General features: G+C 41.4%; 1 protein-coding gene across 1 annotated transcript in view; it reads left to right on the top strand.

The window, feature by feature from the left end:
* The first annotated feature begins 690 nt into the window (after window positions 1–690).
* Window positions 691–24,495, top strand: part of LOC108673746 — a 39,134-nt gene continuing 15,329 nt past the window's right edge. The window contains exons 1-2 of the mRNA XM_018161619.2: window positions 691–1,623; window positions 4,520–5,671. Coding sequence (XP_018017108.1) covers window positions 4,526–5,671 — 1,146 coding nt within the window. The 5' untranslated portion in view covers window positions 691–1,623; window positions 4,520–4,525. The remainder of the gene's footprint in view (window positions 1,624–4,519; window positions 5,672–24,495) is intronic.

The raw sequence follows: 24,495 nt of genomic DNA, 5'->3' as shown, positions 1-24,495 counted from the left end.
TAGATAGCTGCTTTGGACTGACATTCATACTACAATATATGCTAAACGTAGATAATAGCTTTATTCACTTCTCAATCGGCTATCTGAAGTTGAATTCTGGACTCACATCGTTGATAAAGAAGTTGATACGAACGATTTAATGTAGGTACCCCACTGCGCATTATTTTCGAACGTCAGAACAAATAAGTTCCCACCGCGAACCTTACAAAACGTGATATTCCATTCAAAGAATAGTCCCTAAACTCACGACGACTTCGGTAGTAACGAGGTTACTTGGTAGCTCACAAAGGCAACTTTGCATGCCAAAAACAAAAGCCTGTAATTGGGAGGGTGGCAGAGTCGAACCCTTCGTCCGCACTTGGCTTTTCCGGCGCCGAAACGCTCGAGGCAATCCGCACATCCGCTCAGTAGCCCATCGTCTTGTCGTCTGTTGCCCATAGTGTGTACGGTTTGAAAGTTAGATTTACGTTTCCTGTACAGCGTTTATCTTGCCTTGAATATTCTAACGAAATTTCTGACTTATTAATTCTTACCATGCATTTTCATATCGTCGACGCCATCGATGGATTTTTATGTTAGGTAGGAATATTACTACGTGTAGAGATTGTGTCTCGTCTCGCTGCATTCGGGCAAGTCGTGCGAAGTGCGTACTGCGTATCTGCGACTGCGACTGCGTTAGTCGCGCGCTGGTGTCACGAGTGAGAGGTTATGTCGTGGGCGGGGCGCCTAATGCTACGCGTTTTCTGTGAGCTTGTAGTGATGCAAACCTGATTAAAGGTACCGCGAAAATTGCGAGTTGTGGTTTTAAAGATCTTGAGACGACCAGTGAAGAGATTTTTGTCAGAGTTTGTGTTAATCGACTCTCATCTTTTAAAAAGTCGAACATAACCTAAATTATTTGAACCATCAGTGTCGAAAAGACAGAATTGATGTTAAACTGACATCACCGCGAAGTGGAAACTGTTTACCAATCGCCGTGCATTACGAAGTTACAATGTGAATAAATCAATAATGGTGATAATAGCTCGTTGTTATTGCTTTAATTATCACGAAGAAGGAAAACTACTCACCATTTAGCTAGTTCTTTGGTAATGAAGTGTCTACTAACCTAGCTACGATAGTTCTTTCTCTACTCCTGCGAAGTGTTTAATAAAGTATAAACTAATAATCAAGTACTAAACTGTACTACTCATGCTAATAATAGTGATCTCTCCAGTCTCCACCAAACTATTTAGATGGAAAATACTACCTAGTGAATGAAAGGAAACCATGAATGATCTATGACTAAATTAAATTAAATTAATTATTTAAATTAAATTGAATTAAATATTTATTCCACGCTTCGACAAGAAGATCCATCATCTGAACTTTTACTGTCTTACTTACTTTAATTTTTTTAGCGTGTTAGTGTCACTTCAATTCTACTCTTAATAGATGTAGAGTGTTCGTAGAATAACATAGTTCTTTTGAAAAAAAATTACGAATGTGACACGTTACATTCACATATCTCAGTTGATAGCATAATTCTTTATTGTAAAGTTGCTTGAAATGTGGTAGGGAGGCGGAACCCTGAATGTCTCGCCGAATCGGAGCGCCCACAGCTCAGGCTCAGCGCCGCCCTGGGTACGTCAACTCATGTACTTTGTACATATGAATAATATAAATATATCAATACATATTACAGTACATAACATGACTGTGTTACGTATATAGATACTAACCCAATGACAGGGCGGAATGCTAGGAACAGTGGTTCACATATTCAAGAACAACCTAATCAGGTAACTTAACAAGCTTCAAATTATTAGCTGCATAATAAAATTGAAAGTTTCGGGTCCTTCAATCCAAGTTGATCCATGCACTTGATAGTTGCTTATATATTACCCCGTTTACCCCTCCTAAATTCTACCCTGCCGCAATGACAGTTGTTTCTGATTAATAATTTAACTTGTTATCACCTATTATGCGTTTATATTTGTTGATCATGTGTAGCAAAGTTTCTTTCTTTTTTTTATATTTTTGAGGTGAAAAATCTAAGCGTTTCGTGTACTAAAATGACTTATCCAGGAGGTTAGGTTTTTACTAACAACGCTAGTGGTTAGGTTAATTCTAACCAGCAAGACGCTAGTAGCCCGGTTAATTCTTACTAGCAAGACGCTAGTAGCCCGGTTAATTCTTACCAGCAAGACGCTAGTACCCATGTTAGTTCTAACGAGCATGACGCTATAGTGACTAGTAGGTTAGTTTTTAGTGAGAAAATTCATAGTTATTCCCGTCATAAACTGTACGATCACAAGTGAAGTTTTTTGAGTTGGTGGGCAGTGTATATACGACGATTGTATTTCGCGAACTACGCGGTATTCACGCGGTTAAATAATTTCAAAATCCTTACCAACGTACGTTATCGTGAAGTTGTCGGGTAGCCATTACCCGATATTATTGGTCTTTTTATGTCTAATGTTTTTATGGTGAGTGTTCAGAGAACTCAACTTCTGGCTTTAACTTGCTGGATTTCTGAAAAGATCAATAATTACATTCAATATACAATTGCAAACATTCGTCGCCTCTTCTAAAATTAGACGTTAACTTCAACTCGAACTCACATTCCACTTAATTCCTGATCCCTATTTCCAAATTCCTTATTTCCTCAGCAACTTTCGTTTAATTACTCAGGACTCTCGTTCCTCATTTCTCGCTGAGTAATTATTCGACTGATGGAGAAGGCAAGTTCCGACCCTAAGCCCTATTTAGCCGTCAACCCAAGCCTCTTACCTGCCGCATTCTTTCCTCTTTCAGCCTCTTTCTTCTCTGGTTCTTCGAAATTTTTTTGTCTTTCGGAAGCATTTTGAGTTTGTGGAAGAGGCGTGACGAGTTTGCGCCTTTGTTTTGTACTTCTGGCGAGTGAAGAGCATGACTGGGTGGGCAGCAGTCGAGACCAATCATGACTGGATGGGCAGCAGTCGAGACCAAGCATGACTGGGTGGGCAGAATAAGCATGACTGGGTGGGCAGCAGTCGAGACCAAGCATGACTGGGTGGGCAGCAGTCGAGACCAAGCATGACAGGGTGGGCAGTATACCTGAGAAACTTGGACAATTGAATAACACAGCTTTGTGAAAAATAAAAATTGTGGCTAACACGAGCATTATAACTTAGAATAATTACGAGTATGTTTGGATAATTACGAGTGTGTATAATTACATTGGATAATTACGAGTATTTAATCTTTAAATATTCATATTAATAAAATTCAAATTCTTACGACGAGCTGACAAGCTTTTAATGGATTGTTTTAACACAACCGGTTTAACGCTATGTGGGATAATTAACGAGCTCAGCAAAAAAAAATATATTCAATTGAAAAATATATTCAATTCATGTTCAGTAATCTCATAAAAACTATTGTTAGGGTAATTTTCCCACAAACATATTATACAATGAAATATTCTTGGAATCAGCATGCGAAAAATGTTCATATTAAAAATAGTAATAAGATATTTTTAAAAGATTGTTCGCCAAAAGTTCATTTACGAAGTGTCGGAAGATGTAAAAGAAATGAAAAATTTTGTAGATGACCGTTACGTATATATTGATTGCGACACGTATATTGCGAGAGGAATAAATATTCAATGTACAACAAATATAATAATATAAGTTAGCATTAGTTACTTGATCGAGAGTAACTCAACGAGCGTCAGAAGTAGCTTCGTTGGTGAACCTAATGTGAGAACCAAGGCAACGCTGGAATAAAAAGATATACGGTATTATAGGATATCTGCGGCAAGTAAAGTTTGAGATAGTATATTAATTTTGTCCGACAATCGAAAAGAGTAAATTGCAACTCGTCTTGAACGAACCTTTTGCTTTGAACTGAAAACAGCAGCGAAACTTAGTTTCTCATCTAGCAGCCTTACTGAATGAGCTTGCTCAGCCAACTGCCAATTCTTCAGCTATACATATTTTCCTTCAAAAACCTTCCTTCCAAATCTCCACTATCCAAATATTCCGCTAAGACTGATACATGGAAAGCGCTCTACTATAAGAAGATACGCTTTACTATAAGAAAATTCCGCCTAAGAAGCGCTTTACTATATAGCTTCTTCAAATTTCGTAACTCGGAATGCCAGCACCTAATGAGAGACTGCAACGCGTCATCAGGAGTGATCCGCTCTGCCGGATGTTGCGTTGTAGCGTCACACCCTTGACTCTTGTTATTAAAAACTGACCGTTGAATCATAGCCTCTGTTTATATTTTTGATATAATTCACTATTTTTAATGTATTCTTGATGGTTTTAAGCTTCTTAAATAAGATTAAATGTAATTTTTTTGATGGATATTCTATACTTTTGGAATATTTAAGTATTTCTTGACGTTTTAAGTGCTATTAGTTTCAACACAGGAAAACTCAGTTACTCATTTTATTCGTGTTGCTGATATCAGAATAATACTTTATGTTATAAGAGCTATTGGATGCAATATTTCCTTCCTGATATTTTAAATGCAATTCTTTTGACCACAGGCAAACATGCTGAAGCACGCCAGTCCGCTAAGGTTTCCTTCAACTCGCAGCTCATCCACACGCTCCTCGCACGCCTCGTCTCCGCGCTTCGGCTGCTTCAACAGTCAAGTCGATCTCTCCTGCTGTTCAATTGACGGCCTTTCTCCTGGAGCCGAAAAATTGACGATTTTGGAAGATAAATTGCGTCTCCAAAGTAGAATTTCTAAAATTTCCGATACGCATTTAAAGATCTGGAATCACTCGGTCACAGATCTCACATCATTGTCGATTGCTAGCGACACTGATACAAATCCCTCTGGAGCGTCAAAAAACCGTATATCTGTATCGAAAATTTCCGTAGATTCGGTCCTGAACCGTAAAAATTCCGATAATAACAATCAACGGGAAGAACAGTTAGGTACGGTGAGTATGAGTCCACAATCCACTCAGGTTTCAACAAGCGATAAGTTTAATGAGCGCGGAGTGGACTGCGAGGGACTGACTCCTTCTCCGAAAAGGGCTTTGTTGGGCCAATCGATGGAGGCCCCACCGACCTGCACAGGCTGGGGCATCGGCCCCGTCATCACCCACGGACGGGCCATCGTGCGACGTGGCTTGTCGTTTACACTCAGGAGAGAACCTGACGTTAATTCCATCAGGTCCGTCAAAAGCGAAGGACAAGTTCCGTCTTCTTCAAAAAACATGATAACCGAACCAATTTTGCCAAGTGAACTCAAGAAAGCGAATCCGAAAGAGTTAAAACCTTTCACACAACTTTTGTCCTCGAAAGAGAAGAAGGAAATTCCTGCCAAACATAGTTATCCATCTGAAACCAATTTGAATATGGCTCCAAAACTTGCGTCAGAGACTTCAGTTTTACCGAACCATGCGGACTCACAGTACGGCTTCCACGAACTCAGGAGGACCATGGACTCGTCTGACCCTCTCAGATCGCTGCTTCAGCTTCCTGGCATTCACGCCGAAGTTCGGCTTCCCGACACCGCCGTGACATCGTCGCCGACGATCTTAAATCCCGACACGATGAGCCTCACGTCGGCCGACAGCCTCGCCACGTCGAGCAGCGGTCGCACATCGTCGCGGTCTTGGGGCTCGTCAGCTGCAGCCTCCACGTCGTCCAACTCCTCCAGCAACAGCGGCTCAGAAATCACTTCTGTGAGTATAATTTCCATGCAAGTACCTTCACAATTTCATTTACTTTGCTTTTCTTGCCTCATATAAACGGCAGCATTTCCTAAAAACTAGAAAATGCCTTCATTGAGCCTGCAAATTTCATGCAATATCAATATTTTTTTCACCATATGCCTAAAAGTTTTATCTGGAACTCGAAGATATTCTTGGCCAGCTAGTAGGTCGGTCTTATTTAATCGTGACCAGGGTGATTCGGATTAAAGTCTAGTGGCCACAGCGCGTCTTAATTGTATCAAAATTTTAAATTTTTAGTCGAAAAACTGATTTCTAGAATATGCAGAACTGATCTGTCATAAGTCATGCATTTCGTGTTGAAATGCTACAGTGAATATTGAAATTATCCACCCTTATTTTTATGCTTAGCACTTCCATCAAAAATGCGAAACCGTTTGCAAATTCTGTCATGGGTGGGAGGAAGGCGGTTTGCTAAGGCGATTGTGTGGCCAGAAAGGCTTACAATGAAGTCCAGGGAACGCCGCCCACCTCGCTAATGAAGCGCACACAAAACTATACACAATACACAGAACAACTCATTGTATACTTGGCGCCGTCGCCCTTCCTGTGTGAAGCTTTGAATTTTCTGCAGCGTGACGTGCGTCGTAGTTACACATGAGTGAGACGTCCTGAGCGCTTACACAACTGAGGTGATTATCTGTGTGGTCATCCCGCTGTGTGACGTCAGCTGTGTGATGACCTGTGTAGTCACCTTGCTGTGTGATGTCAGCTGTGTGATGACCTGTGTAGTCACCACGCTGTGTGCAAAGCTCTTCGTTCGTGAACGCTCCTCATAATAGCGTGCCTTCACTTCGTATTATCTATGTATTATCTATCTTCTTATTATTTATCTGCAGGTCAGACGTCGTATTTAAGTCAATCTTGCATTTGAATATTTCTTCATTAATATTCAGCCATATTGCGTTCAGTGATCTTCGTTCAATGACAGAATATGATCATTATATTTATTATTTATATGTTAATATTATTATTTCCTTAATTGGCATTATAATGAATTATTCCAAATGTAGAGATACAGGTAGATATATATTTTGCTTTACAACATGTTTCACCAGAGATGCTTTTTATACATTATTTTACATGTTCCCTAAATTTGTATATCCTATTTCAATAAGTCGTAGGCATATTAAGTTATTAACGTAATTTTCTCGGCTCCGTTTCTCCAATTTATTATATAAAATGACCAAGTGACGTATGTGTGGGTGAATTCAACTTCTACAACTGACGATAATCTTAATTTGCTATGAAGTTAAAATTAATTCTCAAATTATGACTTTATTTTGCTAACAATTCAAACATCGGTCGATCTCGTCTTTCATGACTTGTTAAACATGAACATTTAATTAAGTTGCTATCTAAACTTTTATTTGAGCCCGCCTAGATATAATCAAGGAAACTTTTCCCTCTTTTTTTTAATATAGTTTCCTTTGAAATTTCTATAAACGTCGAATTCCTACCGATACATCAGTCCTTAAACTAACGGCGAACCGTGCCAAAATGCGTGAATGTCTGAAATTAGGTGCTTTGGTTTGATGTGAAGCTTCTTTTAATTAGATCGAGATTTGGTATTGTTTTTAATAGCACTTCCTTCACTTTTAACGATAAAGATTTCGTTTCTTTCCACGACCAAAATACTCCGATAGCAAAATACTCCGATAGCCACGATCGCAGTTTTTTCACCACCATACAAACCAGCAGCGATGACAGCAAGGGGAACTGCTAGATTTGAAGCCATTGCAGCCACCATGTCTGTTGCAGCAATAGTGCTTGCTGAATCGATGTGCAGCAATAGTGAAATACGTGAATGAATGAAAGTAATAGCGGATTTAGCCATCATTCGAGCCAGCGAAGCATGCCTTAGGTAATAATAGATAGCTATAGCAACAATATAGTTATACAATATAACAGCTGCAGCATCTCCGCTACTATGATAATAACAAATCTATTAAATCTATTAAATAGCTATTCATCGGCATTAATTAAATATAGGAAGAGCAACGGTGATGTATTGAACTTTTTTTCTATACATTGAGAAGCCGCAGATTTATTACGATAAAACATTTGCAACCACATACGTAACAAACATGTATGGTTCAAGTTAAGTTATTATTAATGTAATAAAATGAAGAGCAGCTAAATTGATAGACCGCAATTTTAAATGATGTAATAGCACCTATAAGATAACAATGGTGAGTACAGCATCATTACCTATAGTGAGATAACTAGCCACAGCGGCACCAGCATGACTCACCTACGCGACGCAGCAGCACCAGCATGACTCACCTACGCGACGCAGCAGCACCAGCATGACTCACCTACCCGACGCACTCGTGTATGACCAGGACGACTGAACCGAATCCCTCGCCTCTGCCTGTACGAGCGCAGCCAAGCTCTGATAAAATAGTTAAATTAGTGAATGCATGTGCAATGAATGTAATCATTTAACACGATTAAACACATTTCCGAAATTATTAGTCTTGTTTATATTTCTGTTTTAAGTTTAGGTTGAAGGTTTTTATTTCGTGTAACGTGAGTTGAGTTGAGCTTAAACGCCACGACGCATGACGCTGCGTCACTTCCTTCTTGTGACGTCACACGCTCTGGGACTTCCAGCTCTTGGTACAGAGACGTGTACCTCTTGGTACAGAGACGTGCACCTCATGTTACAGAGACGTGTACCTCTGGTACAGAGACGTGTACCTCTTGGTCCAGAGACGTGCACCTCCTAGTACAGAGACGTGCACCTCCTGGTACAGAGACGTTTACTCCTGGTACAGAGACGTGTACCTCCTCGTACAGAGACGTGTACCTCCAGGTACAGAGACGTGCACCTCCTGGTACAGAGACGTGTACCTCCTGGTACAGAGACATGTACCTCCTGGTTCAGAGACATGTACCTCCTGGTACAGAGACGTGTACCTCCTGGTACAGAGACATGTACCTCCTGGTACAGAGACGTGTACCTCCTGGTACAGAGACATGTTCCCTCTGGTATAGAGACGTGTATCTACTGGTACAGAGGCATGTACCTCCTGGTACAGCGACATGTACCTCCTGGTACAGAGACGTGTACCTCCTGATAAAGAGACGTGTACCTCCTGGTACAGAGACGTGTACCCTCTGGCAGTACCAGAGACGTTCATATCTCGGTACAGAGACTTGTGAGACCCTGCATCTCGATGTAGAGACAGGAATCGAGAAAGAGTAAGAGTCGATCTACGCAGCACCTCTAGAGACTCGGCTGCATGAGCAGCCGTCGAAATTTGTTGAATGTTGAAATGTTATTGTGTTGTAATGTTACATTATTGAAACAATTATTCAGAAATGTTGAATAATTGTTTCAATGGCGCTATTTTAACAGTGTGACTTTGAGGATCATTTTTTAAGCTGTTGAAATTTTTGTACGTCAGTTTTCTTGGAAGAGAAGAAGGCTACGATGTCGAAAAGCTTTCATGCGACAACCGCGGGATATTTAGTTTGAGTGATGAGGGAGTGAGTTTTTAGTTTCGTGACGCAGGCTGGGAGTGATGAGAGAGGCAGTTTCGTGACGCAGGCTGGGAGTGATGAGGGAGCCAGTTTCGTGACGCAGGCTGGGAGTGATGAGGGAGGCAGTTTCGTGACGCAGGCTGGGAGTGATGAGGGAGGCAGTTTCGTGATGCAGTACTCACGCTTTCTCTCAATCAAGCGGCAACGAATCCAGAGAAATTTCGCGTCGAGTTTTAAATTCAATTTCAGTCAAATTCTATTCACAGTAATTTCGTAAAGGTTGTTTCTTACTCGGCACGGAATTCAATTGGACTTTTGCCAAATTGACTTCTCACCAATGATTTTCAGCAACGAAATCGGTATTCAAATTGAAGTGAAGTGTGCGTTTTTTATTTATGTGTGTTTTAACAAATGAACTGGTAACATTATTGCTGTAGTTGGGTGACCGCATAATTATCCAGTGATCAGCCATGCAGCCAGTGATTGGATTCATGCATTTAATTTGAAAGCGAATTACTGTAAATGGTCGCTGATGTACGTAATTTGTTGCACAGCCTTGACCTGATCGACTACTGACATGTCGGTCCATGCGCGGCTGTGCTGCTCTACTGAGCTTAGTGAGCGTGACTAGGCTGCGTCCTGTGCACAGCTGCACAGCAGTGTTGTTAGCTCCCTAGCACAGCTGCACAGCAGTGTTGTTAGCTCCCTAGCACAGCTGCACAGGAGTGTTGTTAGCTCCCTTACAGGAGTGTTGTTGGCTCCCTAGCACAGCTGCACAGGAGTGTTGTTAGCTCCCTAGCACAGCTCAAGAGTTCGTGGTAAGATGTGTTCAGTTTAGCAACGCAAATAGTGCGGCCGAACTTCGCACAACAAAGTTATTATGTTGCTTCTTAAATAGAACTTGCCTTACATTAGTTTAAGCAATGATTTTTTTAAAATTTTCATTTATTTGATTGCAGCGAATTTGTAATAAAATTTTGATTATTGTATATTTAACAAGCATTAGAACGTCTTTCGCTGTCAGCAGTCTGGGTTAAGCGTTGCGACTCGGTGAGCTCATTAATTGGGACCAACTGCGATGGTTTGAGATCTTACGATGACGTAAACTTCAATGATTACGAACTTTGGACCATTTGTTCAGACCACGACAATCGTCTGACCCCGAGCGTACAATATCAGCAAGTATAGTACAGCGTGCAATGTTCACACCATGACACTCAGCGCGACTATCACTATTTTTACCTCATGTTTAGTTTTTTGTTCCGCATGTTTTGGCGCGGATGTTCCGGCTTCCGGGGATTGTTCCGCGGTGTTTTGCGCTCCTCATTTACAACGCTCGTTGCTACGCGGTTACTGGGGGCGACGCCCAAACTGTTGTGTGTCTGTGGGCGACGAGTGGGTGGTGGGTGACGAGTGGGCGGTGGGTGACGAGTGGGCGGTGGGTGACGAGTGGTCGGTGGGTGACGAGTGGGCGGTGGGCGACTCATAAGTCGCGCTGTACTTAAGAGCACGACTGCATGGGCGGCGGGTGATAAACAAGCGAACAAATTTGAAGATACAAATGGACGACAGTGACGGGCGGGGGCGACATGTGAGAGGTGCGTCGGCTCAGCCCCCACTAATGCACTACAAAACAATATAAACCAACCTCTATATTTCATGCATTTATTTCGAAACGATCTAAATTACGGAAATCGAGGTGTATTGTTCTAGAATTGATAGTAAGTACATAGTGAAAACAATTTGCCTAGCTGTGGCATTCGCACTTCATAATTCACACTAACGTGTGAGTTACAAGACCCGAAAAGCTGAACTCAGTAATCAATGAGTCAATTGGTGTTGAATAAATCGAGGTATATTCCTTCCATTGTAGACACTCACTGCAGTGAACATTTACGCGCAACTGCGACCCGCGCGTGGAAGAAGCGCAGTGCGCATGCGACCTGCGCGCCGAACAGTGCGCCTAACAATGGGAGAAAGCTGACGACTTTCGACGCTTATTTCTTCGAGTGACGCACTCACGCCAAATTGCGCTTCCAAAGAACCATAGCGAAATACAGGGCCTTTGCCAGCCCAATCGTGTGTACCTGAGTGGAGTGTTGCAGTGGGTGTAGTGAGTGGAGTGTTGCAGTGAGTGTAATGTGTTTGCGTGTTTATTATGAATTTTATTGCTGACTAAGTAATTTTTTAGTTTACCTGAGATTATTTGCTGTAGTTTTCCAAAAAATATCCCCATTTCGATAGGAAGATTGAGAACGAAACGACAAGAGTAACCGAGAATCTATGATCGGGAGTGGCGTTAAGTAGCCAATATAAGTGGTATATTGGAGTGACTGGCAACACCTTGACTGTCATGAGTGGCGTTAAGTAGCCAATAAAGGACATATTGCAGTGACTGGCAGCACCCTGACTGTCATGAGTAACGCTTAGTAGCCAATAAGTGGCATATTGCAGTAACTGTCAGCACCCTGACTGTCATGAGTGGCGTTAAGTAGCAAATGAGTGGCATATTGCATTGACTGGCAGCACTGTGACTCATGAGTGGCGTTGAGTAGCCAATGATTGGCATATTGCAGTGAGTGGAAGCTGCACCGTAATTGCTGAGATTGGCATTGAGCCGCCAGTGCAAGTCACATTGTTTTGCTGAAGTTTTACCCAGCATTGTTCTGGGTGACTTTCTACTCGAACTTCGTCAGCTTGAACCACAAGTAAAATTATTGCATTAAATTTGTGTGCTTTTGCAAGTGTTGCTTAATTGTGCAGAATATGATCCGTAACCTACTAAAAATAATCGTTAATGTAGTGCATAGAAATGTGTATATTCGACATGAAAGATTATAATGACTCACAAAATTAGGAACCGTTCTGTGCAAATCTGGTTTTGAAATTTGTTGAATTTTAATGACGTCTTCTTTGTTTCTCCTGTGTGGAATTACAATAGATTTCAGAATATGTTTCTTCTACCAGATGTTTTTCAACTGTCGGGGAAATAAATGTATTTCAAGCTATGTACAGCGAGCATAAAGTGTGCAAACTGAGGTGGCAGCTTCGTTGCTCTACGAGGTCGACGGAAGTAAAACTCGTCCTACAGAACACGGTTCTTTAAAACTATCCAACTTGAATTAAGTTGGATAGTTTTAAAAGCAATTAAGATGGGAAATAATTTTGAAAAAAAGACATATATCCCGGCATTGCCGTTCATTCTGTTCTTGTTTCTTGTTTTATTGTTTAAATAAATTAAAGTTGAGTGATGCGTAAGTTATGCCAGCTGGCGCGCTGTTCTCACGCCCGCGCCACCCGCCATGCGGCCACCGCCGTCCACCTGCTACTGCTGCCTTAACAGCCGCTGCACTATACGAGCGCGGCTCGTTCAAGTCATATTGGACTGTCATCACAAGAACAAGACGAAAACACACCCATAAAAACACATTGTATACCGATAACAATACTTCTATCCACTCCCAACTCGCGTAACACATCCAGCAACACTTCTGGCCACTCCCAACCCACCCAACACCTACACTCGTTTACCACCCATTCGCTACAATCACCACTCACCCTACGCCAACAACCAGAATCTAGCAACCACTCATCCACCATCGAAAATATCTCTACAAATCACCAACAGCACAGCATATATTATTATTATTATTCCACGAAGAGATTGTCGTGGCGTCTCGTTTAGATCGAACTTCGAGGGCACGTTACAAGTGGCTAAAAAAGACACGTACAAGTGGCTAAAAGACATATACTGCAAGACCTGCAACAGTTCCATAAGCAGCAGTAATTGCTGGAAAGACGTCAATATCATCAACAGGAGCAGCAGCACCAGCAGCAGAAGCTGCAATTTTAGTAGTAAACTCAGCGATAACAGCAGCATCAAAATTAGCAGCAAGATTGTTTGCACCACCAGCAATATGAGCTGCAGCAATATCCGCAGTATCAGCAGCAATATCAGCTGCAGCAATATTTGCACCAACCACAAGATCATATGCAAATCAGCACCGATCGACAACAACAGGATCAGCAGCAGGAGCAATATTTGCGCCAGCAGCGCGATCAGCAGCAGCAGCAATATTAGCACCAACAGCAAATATAAGCTGCAGTAATATTAGTATCAACAACAAGATCAACAGTAGCAGCAAATCAGCATCGACAACAGGATCTGCAGCAGCAGCTGCAGCAATATTAGCACCAACAGCGATATCAGCAACAGCAGCAGCAATATTAGCACCAACAGCGATATCAGCAACAGCAGCAGCAATATTAGCACCAACAGCGATATAAAAACAGCAGCAGCGGCAATATTAGCACCAACAGCGATATCAAAACAGCAGCAGCAGCAATATTAGCACCAATAGCGAAATCAGCAGCAGCAATATTAGCACCGACAGCGATAGCAGCAATACGAGCAGCGCGCGAGTCACGTCTGCGGAGGATGCCGCTGTGCGTATCGCAGCGTTTTTGCTTGAGCCTCGCGTGCCGCAATCTCCACGAAGTGCGCCTGAGATGTCCCGACTTCCCGGAACATTCAACTTTGCCTCGACGCAGCCACAACTTCCATAAAAACTCTTGTTATGGCTGAGGGAAGGGTTGGTCGTAAGCTCTACGACGCCGCAGCCATAACTTCCATAAGAACTCTCATTATGGCAGAGGGAAGGGTTGGTCGTAAACTCTACGACGCCGCAGCCGCAACTTCCATAAGAACTCTCATTATGGCAGAGGGAAGGGTTGGTCGTAAGCTCTACGATGATTTCAAGCTTCCAATACAAGATCTGTTTTTAAAATTAGATGTTAATTGGATTGTGTCGCTATATGACATCTTAAATGTTGAACAGTCTAGCCTCAGAGGCATAGAATTGAGACTAATGTGATAAGCGTTAATATTATAATCCGAGTTAAATTTTTCTGAATACTGATTTTCTATTTTGGGAAATTTGAGTTGACGAAAATCACGGAAGTTGGGGTCATCTTTAAACTTAGCGTACGTGCCGGCCTGGAGTCCGGTAAATTCACGTCCGACTTAATGGCCCGAAATTTAACACGTTGATTGCGATACGACGCTCCACTGGTGCCAGATGGCCTATAAATGGCCAAGTCCGCGGGCTAAAAAGGCCTATATATAATTCAATATCTACTCATAAATTTTTAGGTTCCTATGCCAAAATTTAATTGTCATACTTTTTAAAACTTGATAAGAAAGTGCCGCTATCATAAATTTTTGCCTACCAACTAAATTGAAAAAAAAACGAAATCGCAGAATTTCTGCTAAAAAATACCCTGCTACCCACCGTTGGGTCGTATCGCACTCAACTTGTTGAAGACGAAATAGAAATCGACTCCCCGTCGGCGATCTCCGATTACCATTTGGCGAATTTTATTACATCGCAGGGCGTGTTAAATTGGGCATTTACGAATGTATTCATGTTGGATTACACAGCTGAAATGTAAACACTGCTTTTCTTAAGGATGATATCTCGTGTATCTATAGGTCTCGCGGGATTGCTTCTCCGATTTTGCTGCTCTTCTTCGACTGTTCTAAACCTCGCTGATTTACGAGCCAACAGCCGCCGTTAGCCGTCCATAATACGCGCATGATTCACACGACACCCAGACGCCGTTGGCCGTCCACAATACGCCTATGATTCAAACGCCACCCAACTGCCGTTAATCTCCCATAATACGCCCATGATTCACGCACCACCCAACTGCCATTGATCTCCCATAATACACGCATGATTCACGCGCCACCCAACGACCATTGATCTCCCATAATACACGCATGATTCACGCGCCACCCAACGACCATTGATCTCCCATAATACGCCCATGATTCACGCGCCACCCAACTGCCATTGATTTCCCATAATACTCGCATGATTCACGCGCCTTCCAGACGCCGTTGGCCGTCCATAATACGCCCATGATTCACCTCCTCCCCAGCCGCCGGACGCAGGCGTGTCACGTCCGTTTCATCGCCGCGCGATCGAGTCCACCGTCGCCCCGGGCTCCGGGCGCTTCCGGTCCACTGCGTCCGGTGTTCATGGTGGGCCGTTGGTTCCGACGGAACGATGGCCGCACGTTCCCGGTCCCGGTGCAATGATTGCCGACCACTCTCGGTTTGGCTGGAAGAACTCCTACTCATTTCCTTTGCCAATTAAATTCCATGACTAGGAATACGACAATTTTATGCTCTTAATGGACACATTCGCTTATTCAGTTCGCCGCATTCGCTTATTCAGTTTTTGCATGAGATCGCTTCATACTTTTTATATCAATTCATTCGGCGGATTAGGAATAAAAAGAATCCCTTAGATCCCAACACGAATTTGGCCGCTCGGGCTGAGGCAGGTTGGTTGCAACCCCGCTCACCTTGAATGTATTATTGAGCCTTCAGATGACTTATTTAAAACGCTTTGTTACTCCACTCTCAAATTCGATAACAGTCCGATATTTTACGATATTTCATTCTATAATTATTTGTATTAATTAATAAATTAATATCACGCTCTTAGTTGCGAGGTAATTTTTTTCTCCTAACGAGAAGGAAAAATTTTCCATAAACTAAACAAAGTGTGAAAACGTACGACCAACTAATGAAATATGGTTTATATTTCATTATGTTTTTTGGTTTATTGAAGCGTTGAAATTAAATTCCGAATTGCATATTGACCACTTGTCATTTATTCTAAATATTTCTACAGAAAGCGTTTTGATTTGCTCGGTTCTGGAAAGATTTTCGTGCGTTTTTCATAACGAATAATTATATATACGACGATATTATTCTCCGCAGCCACTTCAATTTCCTTGAGATTTTTCGTAATTTTGTCAGTGTAACCATCGAATAGTTCATATTTTAAACTTATCATCCACCCAGGCGTTTCTCATTCTTTATCAAAGGTGACACCTTCTTCTCCCTCCACTCCAGTCCCTAGGTCACGACCCCGACAATGAGAGTCTGCTCATGGGTTTAATAATCCACGTAATGGGGCGCTCTGTGCGATAGCTGGCCCTATATACAACGCGTTCTTCAACACAGTCTTGATACTTCTAGTTCATTTTAGTTTGACTACGTTATTCAATTGATGAATATTATTTTTCTATGATAGTTTAGTATTCTTTCTCCGGTTCAACGGGAGGATAGTGGCGCACGTTTTTGTTGTCAGACTTGTTCGTCGTTGAGATGATGGTTTTCATGCGTGTTAATGGATGCGAGATATTTGTTTGACACCTATAACACGCATTGCTCGATGCTTTGACTATGCGGGATGATTTGACTATGCGGGATTTATGCAGCCTCATCCTACCAATCCTACCAGCCAACGAATACGAAACCGGTAGTCCATCATCGGTGCTCTTTGAGTTGACAAAAATTTAAATGGAAAGAGTTCTACATTAAAAGATTTCCATGTAGCAACCTATCAGTTTCATGGCAAATGCTCATAATAATCTCTAACTCTCTGGAGTTTTTTTTAACTGATGAAAGTTATCACATTTAACCTGGTTCGGAGTACCTGTCAGAACTTGTGGACATAATATTCTTGCGTTTTGATTGCCTTTAGGAGAAAGTTTTGTTGGCTAGAGTTTGAAATTTCTAAAGACGGTTTTGCACGGATCTTCGCTCGTATATTTAATGGAGGTCCTTCTTAACCCGGCGCTCAATCGACGGCCGGAAGCGCTGCTGCATGAAAATCGCCGACGTGACATCGCAAAACTGCGGACGCGGCCGGTGGTTAGAAAAAAAGTTTCGTGGTTGGGACGATTTCGTTTGGGATTGCTGCAGTATCTTGGAGTAAAAGCGTTGCAGGAGACTATGTTAATAATTGTCAAGAGCGAGGCGATTTCGTTTAGGATTGCTTCAGTATCTTGGAGTAAAAACATTGCAGGAGACCATGTTAGTGATTGGCAAGAGCAGGGTTATTTCGTTTGGAATTGCTCCTGTAACTCGGAGCAGAATCATTAATTGCAGCTAGGATATCATATGATACATTTCATCCCAGGTAAAAACACAGATATTGCGACCGTGTCAAAAAACGGTATATATATATTTTATGTTGGAGTGATGCCCGTAAGAATGCTGACGTATTAAAGTATTAAAACATAATAAAGCATTTATACGTTACAGAAAATGTGATTAATTTATAAAATTGATTATTATGTTTTTATTCGTGTTGATGTGACCTAAATCCGTAATCCAAATTTACCTGCTCATGGAGAAGGTGCAACTTCGAAACAGTAAAAAAATTCCTGCATGTCTTAAAATGCTTTATATTATTATTATTTATTATTATTTTACATTACGATTATTATTTTACATTTAATGAAGTGTTTCTCTCCTCGTACAAAGAATTGTATAGCAACTTAATTCATTCCTTTTGTATCCTTGAAAGATAATTGGAAATATCAGCCATATTGTGTTAACATAGAAGCATATAAATATTATATCGTGGAGTCGCCCGATCAAAGGTTGGAAGGCTATGGCTCGCAGAGAAGGGGAGTCATGATTTATCAAGACGTGATCCTAAAACTAGACTCTCCGGCCTTGAGATGGATCCTACAGTCCCTCTTTAAACCTTCAATCTCGGCGAGACCTTGAGGAGTGCATCTTACAGTCCCCCTTAAACATTAATCTCGGCGAGACTTAGAAGGAATGTATCTTACACAGTCCACCCTTTAAATCATAAATCTCTGCCAAAACTTGAGGAATGCGTCTCACAGTCCCCCATTTAATCTTAAATCTCGGCGAGACCTTGAGGAATGTATCTTACAGTCCTTTTAAATCTTAAATCCCTGCGAGAACTTGAGGAAGGTATCTTACAGTCCCCCTTTAAATCTTAAATCTCTGCGAGAACTCGAGGAATGTATCTTACAGTCCCTTTAAATCTTAAACCTCTGCGAGACCTTGAGGAATATATCTTACGGTCTTCCTTTAAATCTTAAATCTCTGCGAGAACTCGAGGAATGCATCTTACAGTGCTTTTAAATCTTACATTTCTGCGAGAACTTGAGGAATGCATCTTACACAGTCTCCTTTTAAATCTTAAATCTCTGCGAGACCTTGAGGAATGTATCTTACAGTCCTTTTAAATCTTAAATCTCTGAGACCTTGAGGAATGTATCTTACACGTACAGTCTCCCTTTAAATCTTAAATCTCTACGACACCTTGAGGAATGCACCTTACACAGTCTCCCTTTAAATCTTAAATCTATGCGAGACCTTGAAGATCTGACGCTCCGCGAGACACGAGCAAGCACACAGATAACGACGACGAGGGTTCGAATATTCCAATTAAAATGCAAGTGAGCTCTGCTGCGCGAGGTTTGGAGCTGCAGATGCCGTTGGTGCACACGTATTATGATATGTTTATTTTTGTGCCATAAAATAAAAGCAGAATACTCAAGGTAATTTTTTTCAACATTGAGAAATTTTCTACATTGAGCTTATGAGAATTGGTCGGGAATCGCATGCAGTTTTTGCGGTTAAGGGGTTTTAGACGTCGAGGTTAAATCAATCTAGATGCTAAAAACTCTATTTATGATATTACTTATTATTCCAGGTATCAAAAAGATGCAGTTAAAATTCAAAGCCATTGACCAAACGTTATGAACCGTACGATTTTTGGTCCTTTCGTTTCAATTTATTCGAAATGATCAGCTAATCTTGATCTGTCCTTAGGTGGATGCCTATAACCTGCTTTTACTATTGACTGAGCCATGAAAATGCTGGAAGGTTATTGTAGTGTTGCTGGGCAGCGGTGTTGGGCACTGCAGCGGTGCTGGGCACTGCAGCGGTGCTGGGCACTGCAGCGGTGCTGGGCACTGCAGCGGTGCTGGGCACTGCAGCGGTGCTGGGCACTGCAGTGGTGCTGGGCACTGCAGCGGTGCTGGGCACTGCAGTGGTGCTGGGCACTGCAGCGGTGCTGGGCATGGCGTCGTGGGCATTTAGTCCTCGCAAATATCAAGACGGTGTTCGACATTTCGCCCCTCAACTCACGGCTACACTCACGTTAATTACACACACGATTGCCCAGGTGAACTTTTGACTCTATTATCTTATAATAAAGAGCTCGTTATCTCCTGAAGCTTCATTATGGTGGGCATCATGACATGAAAGACGCGTGAAGTTTATTTAAGAAATAACCTTTTATATTTTTATTATGCCACTGACAGCCTTCATGATTGGAATCATTGAAGTTATAGTTCGATAGAGTATAATATCATAATATTAATAAGGTGTAAATAAGAAACTGAATTAATCCTTTTATGATTCCGAAAATCTGTTCCAAATTTTCTTTATAAAATAATGCCTTTTATATGATGACAAATGTTGAGGTGATCTGAAAATATCGGTCAACATTTATTTGGAATTTGGCGTCCAAAAAAATTGAAAGAATATTCGGTGTGCTGTCGAATTCTACCGTTAGACCTTGATCTTTCTGACTTTCCTGGGCTGTAAAATCGACCAAGGAACAATATTATGGGTTCCCTTAGATTGGATTGATGAAAACTACAAAGAAATACCAACAAATGTCCTTGAAGCGTGTAACGAATTTTCCGTCGTTCGTTCGTTAGAAATTTGCCAAGTTTGTTTCGTTTGTCAACAACATTTCGAGCAGCCTTGGTGAAAATCGTACTTGTACGGAACGAATATTGATTATGTTATGTGAAAAAGCACACGCATGGAAATTTTATTAGTTAAAAATATTAACCATAGATAAAGCTTTTGAAGAGCAGGACATTAAATATTTTTATTTTGATCTATAATTATAATTACGACCGGTAATGTTTTTCGACAAAGAGTTGCATCCAAATCTGAATTGAAAGAGCAGATATACGTATAGCAGCAACTGTCTCGAGCAGCAGATGTAACCAGCAGGTGTGGTTGCCTGCAACAGCTGCATGTCGTAATCGTTGCTCTGGAGCTGCATCACAGCAATCACGGTTAACTGCCGTAACCCGTATAACGGCAGGCGTTATGTTCAATTGGTGTTATGGAGTGACGCGGATAGCGTTACACCACGCTAATCATTGCATGGCCTATCATGTATCACACCATCCATCACGCCACCCACCACACCCCTCTTGGCTGCCCATCTCATAGGGGTGGGGGGTTGCCGAGGCACGGGATGGGGGAACGGTCCTATATCATCCTGCTTGTGATGTGCTTCGTATCATCACACCCAATGATCATCATCATCATCATCATGATCATCACACCCAATGATCCCTCGCCATCATCGAGGCCCTGATTTACTTCATCGCGAGTTAAAAGTATTATTCTAACAATAGTTTACGTTTAGAATTTTGTGCAGTTTTGAGCCATATGAAATCTTTTGAGATTGTTACAGATTTGATATCGAACGTTTTGTAAAAGAGCGTTCAAATCTTTTACTAGAATAATTTTTGGGAGGTCGAGCCAGTCTGTTGCCACCAATTCGCTCCGTTGATACGTCAAATTGCTGCATTTGTTACAAATGTTGCATCGATAGCAGTAGAAAAGAACAGAAATATTTATTTAAATTAATCTAATCAATCTAAATTAGCAAAAATTTGTTCATTTTAAATCATTACGTTCATTTAAAACGTCGTGAAAAATGCAAACGTTCAAATACTTGAAATAAATTGTATTACAGTGAAGTTGGTTCGTTGGAGGAGATGTATACCAATAAATCAAAGATGTGACTTGTATACTGACGTATTCCTGCTGAATTTGTGTTACTTGGTGCCCAAAAGTCTGAACAATTCGGCATAATACATCTTCATGAAGCCTAAACGCGGCTAAGCTTTTGCTACTGGAATTAAAAAAAAACGCTCGTTATATTATAGACGCATCAATTAATCATACGCCCTATAACTAAGCAATTAACAGTATATATTTTATTAAATTTTCGTCCGTTCCAAAGGAGTGTTCTGTAGTGCTTTTACAATTTGATGTACTGCCAACGTACAATGTACTGCTTTTTAAGTTCAATTTAATTTTGTAGGCCGTTCGTATAGGCCCTCTTGCCTACGAACAGACACTATTTTACTCGTCAAATTAAAGCGTTAGGGAAATATTAAGCTTTGTCTCATCTGGTGACGTAGTTTCGACGTTTACGAAGACGAATTCGTGGTGCCGTTAAACGCTCCGTGATGAGCGTTGCGTGCGCGCAGAGCCGTTACGTCAGACGTAACGTTTAGGCCGCTCTACGTTATATAATCTCACTCTGACATCGAACAGTTACAGTTGACTGATTGTAATGGCTGTCTGCACGATACTTATTGCTAACATAACTAGCATGTAGCGTCTCTGCAGCATGCACCGCTGCAGCTCTGCAGCATGCACCGCTGCTGTATCTCTGCAGCATGCACCGCTGCTGTATCTCTGCAGCATGCACCGCAGCAGCATCTCTGCAGCATGCACCGCTGCTGTATCTCTGCAGCATGCACCGCTGCTGTATCTCTGCAGCATGCACCGCTGCTGTATCTCTGCAGCATGCACCGCAGCAGCTCTGCAGCATGTATTGCAGCTGCATGCTGCAAGTGCAGCAGTACGTCTGCAGGTGCTGCAGCTGCACGCTGCAGCTGAACGGTGCTGCGGTTGAGCATCCCGCGCGTTTCAGTTGCGGTCGGGTTGACGTTTTAGAGACGGAGTTCGGGAGGCGAGCTCCCTGGGAGCTGGAACGATTTTTATCATTGAAACCTCGACTGTCATTTGTCGATATAATTAATGAGTTTTTCTTGAAAAATTCTGATTATCAGTAGGGTAGGAGTTGTGTAAGGTAATAAAAAGATCAAAGAATGAAATAAATCAAATTTTAAAAGCCAAAATGTCGAAACGTCTGTTCATGTTCATATTTCTGCATGTTTGGACTTAGTCGCGTAATTTTCTAGTCCAAAAGTATTTTAGTGACCATATTTTTATACTTTTTTCTTCTTCTCATAGTTTACCTTGTTTTCAGCGTTGGTCGTCTCAGCATTTCTAAGTACGTCTCTCTATGTACGTCAACTTGTACGTCTCTTTCTCAGTGTGCATTAATTTCCGTCACAGTAAATATCATAGTAATAAATATATATAGTCGTAATAAATACATATCATCGTAATAAATATATATCGTCGTAATAAAAATATATCATCGTAATAAATATATATCATCGTAAATATCATAATTTCACTCTCATTGTGAGTCTTGGTGTCGGTGCGCATTTTACTATCAGTGTATCCCTGTCTCGAAGTGCATTCCAGTCCCAGTGTCTCGCCAGCCTCGCAGTCCGCAGTGTCTCGCCAGTCTCACAGTCCTAGTGTCTCGCCAGTCTCACAGTCCTAGTGTCTCGCCAGTCTCACAGTCCTAGTGTCTCGCCAGTCTCACAGTCCCAGTGTCTCGCCAGCCTCACAGTCCCAATGTCTCGCCAGCCTCGCAGTCTCTGTGTCTCGCCAGTCTCAGAGACTCAGGTAGCCACGATCAACAAAAGCTATTCATTCGTATTCTCTTACTATAGCATAAAAGATTTCAGCGAAGAAAAGCGGCTTGCGGTTCGTCTCAGTTACATAAATATAAAGATTTATGTCATCTTTGTTGCGCGCAGTGTAGTTCTCACAGCGACACTGTGATGCGGTACGGCTCTATTGTATATACTTGACGTCCATAGAGTTTTCCTTGCATAAGTTTATTTCATTAACATTATTTCATAGCGCACTGAACGCGCTCGTATATGTTTTAATAGGCAGGCAGACAGGTGTTGGAAAATGAAATTTGTAACTGTAATGTCGTATGTCGGTACCCAAAAAGATTCGCTTATGGTTTTCAACAACAAAAACACTTATCATCGAAGTATTTATCTTGAGAAACTATTGTGGGCTCTGGATGTTTCAACTGTTATTTCAGTTTAGAAAAATCAAGATGCGTTGATAACATCAAAGAAACTATGGTGAGCTGTTGATGTTTCACCTGTTATTTCAGCTGAGAAAAATCAGGACGCGTTGATCAACTTGTCACGCCTTGTAACGGTGCATGTTGGTCCCCAAAGATCCGCTTATTGTTTTCAACAGCAAAAACACTTATCATCGCAGTATTTATCTTAAGAAACTATGGTGATCTGTTGATCTCTTTCACCTGTTATTTTAGTTGAGAAAAATCAAGACGCGTTGATCAACTTGCCACGCCTGGGAGTCTTGATGCAGTTGATAGCTTGGGAACCCAAATTGGTGGGGGGCTGCGGTGAGAGCTAGCGGGCTACCGCAAGTGTTTGGCTCATTACAAGTCATGGCAGGATCTTCGGTGGCCAACCTAATGCCGGAGAAGGCAGTCCACGACACGTCGTGGGTTTTGTATTTGGGTACACAAAATTATCGACAAAGTGTTTGCCCACAACCTGCCACCCTTGCACGGCCACGCGAAACACTCCCATGCTTTCGACTGTGAAGAGTTCATTTTCGGGCATGTAATTCAATGGAGACGGAATGAAATGGAAACTTCCTATGGTATGGAACAATTTATTTTAACGTCCGAAGAAGTTTATTTTCCAAGACATCAATGTGTTATTAATGGAACAATATTTTGTGTTGCATTTTTTGTCGAAATATTTCGGACTTTTCAGTCAAGTCGAAGAAGTCTTTAGCAATTAAATGGCCGACGTATCGCAGGCCGCCTACTCGTAGACGGCTGGCCACCGATTTTCCGTGCTTCCTTCGCATCGTGTCTTTTGTGGGGTAATTTCAATTAAATGAAACCGTGCTGGGAGGTTTGAATCTATCAATAATTTTGGAGGGCTGAGCGTTTCTTCAAAACTTGAACAAATTTCCTTTGTAATGTGTGGGAAAAATAAACTAAAATAAACCATACTTCATTCTGAAAAATGGATCGTGAAAAATTAATTCCTGGGATAAGTTTAATTGAATCCTAAAATATCAGGAATTGAATTATTAAATATTTTGATTTGTTATAAAATTATGTTGTGTGAAATAAAGTCCACAAATAGAAGAAAATTATGGAAATTATAAGAAGTGAGACGCGACTATGAATATTTGTTGAATGCATGAAGTCGGAAATATTTAAGTAAGTTATTGATGACTCACAGAGGAAAATTGATCTGCAAATTCGGCATCAAAACTCAAGCGTGATAAGATGCGGGTGTTCGACACCCGGTAAGAGTCTTGGTGTTCGTTCTTCCTCTTTTTATTTTCAATCGTGTTTGTTAGCTCGCTGTCTGTTTTTAATTCAAGCATACTATATGGTATATTTGTATAGGAGCAAAGCAAAGCACTTTATTCATATAGTTCTTTTGAGCTTTTCAAACCTGTTCATGAT

Source organism: Hyalella azteca, unplaced genomic scaffold (assembly GCF_000764305.2).
Source record: "Hyalella azteca isolate HAZT.00-mixed unplaced genomic scaffold, Hazt_2.0.2 contig14042, whole genome shotgun sequence".
NCBI lineage: Eukaryota > Metazoa > Arthropoda > Malacostraca > Amphipoda > Hyalellidae > Hyalella > Hyalella azteca.
Note: the sequence above shows the minus strand (reverse complement) of the source record. Positions and strands in the feature narration are given on the sequence as shown.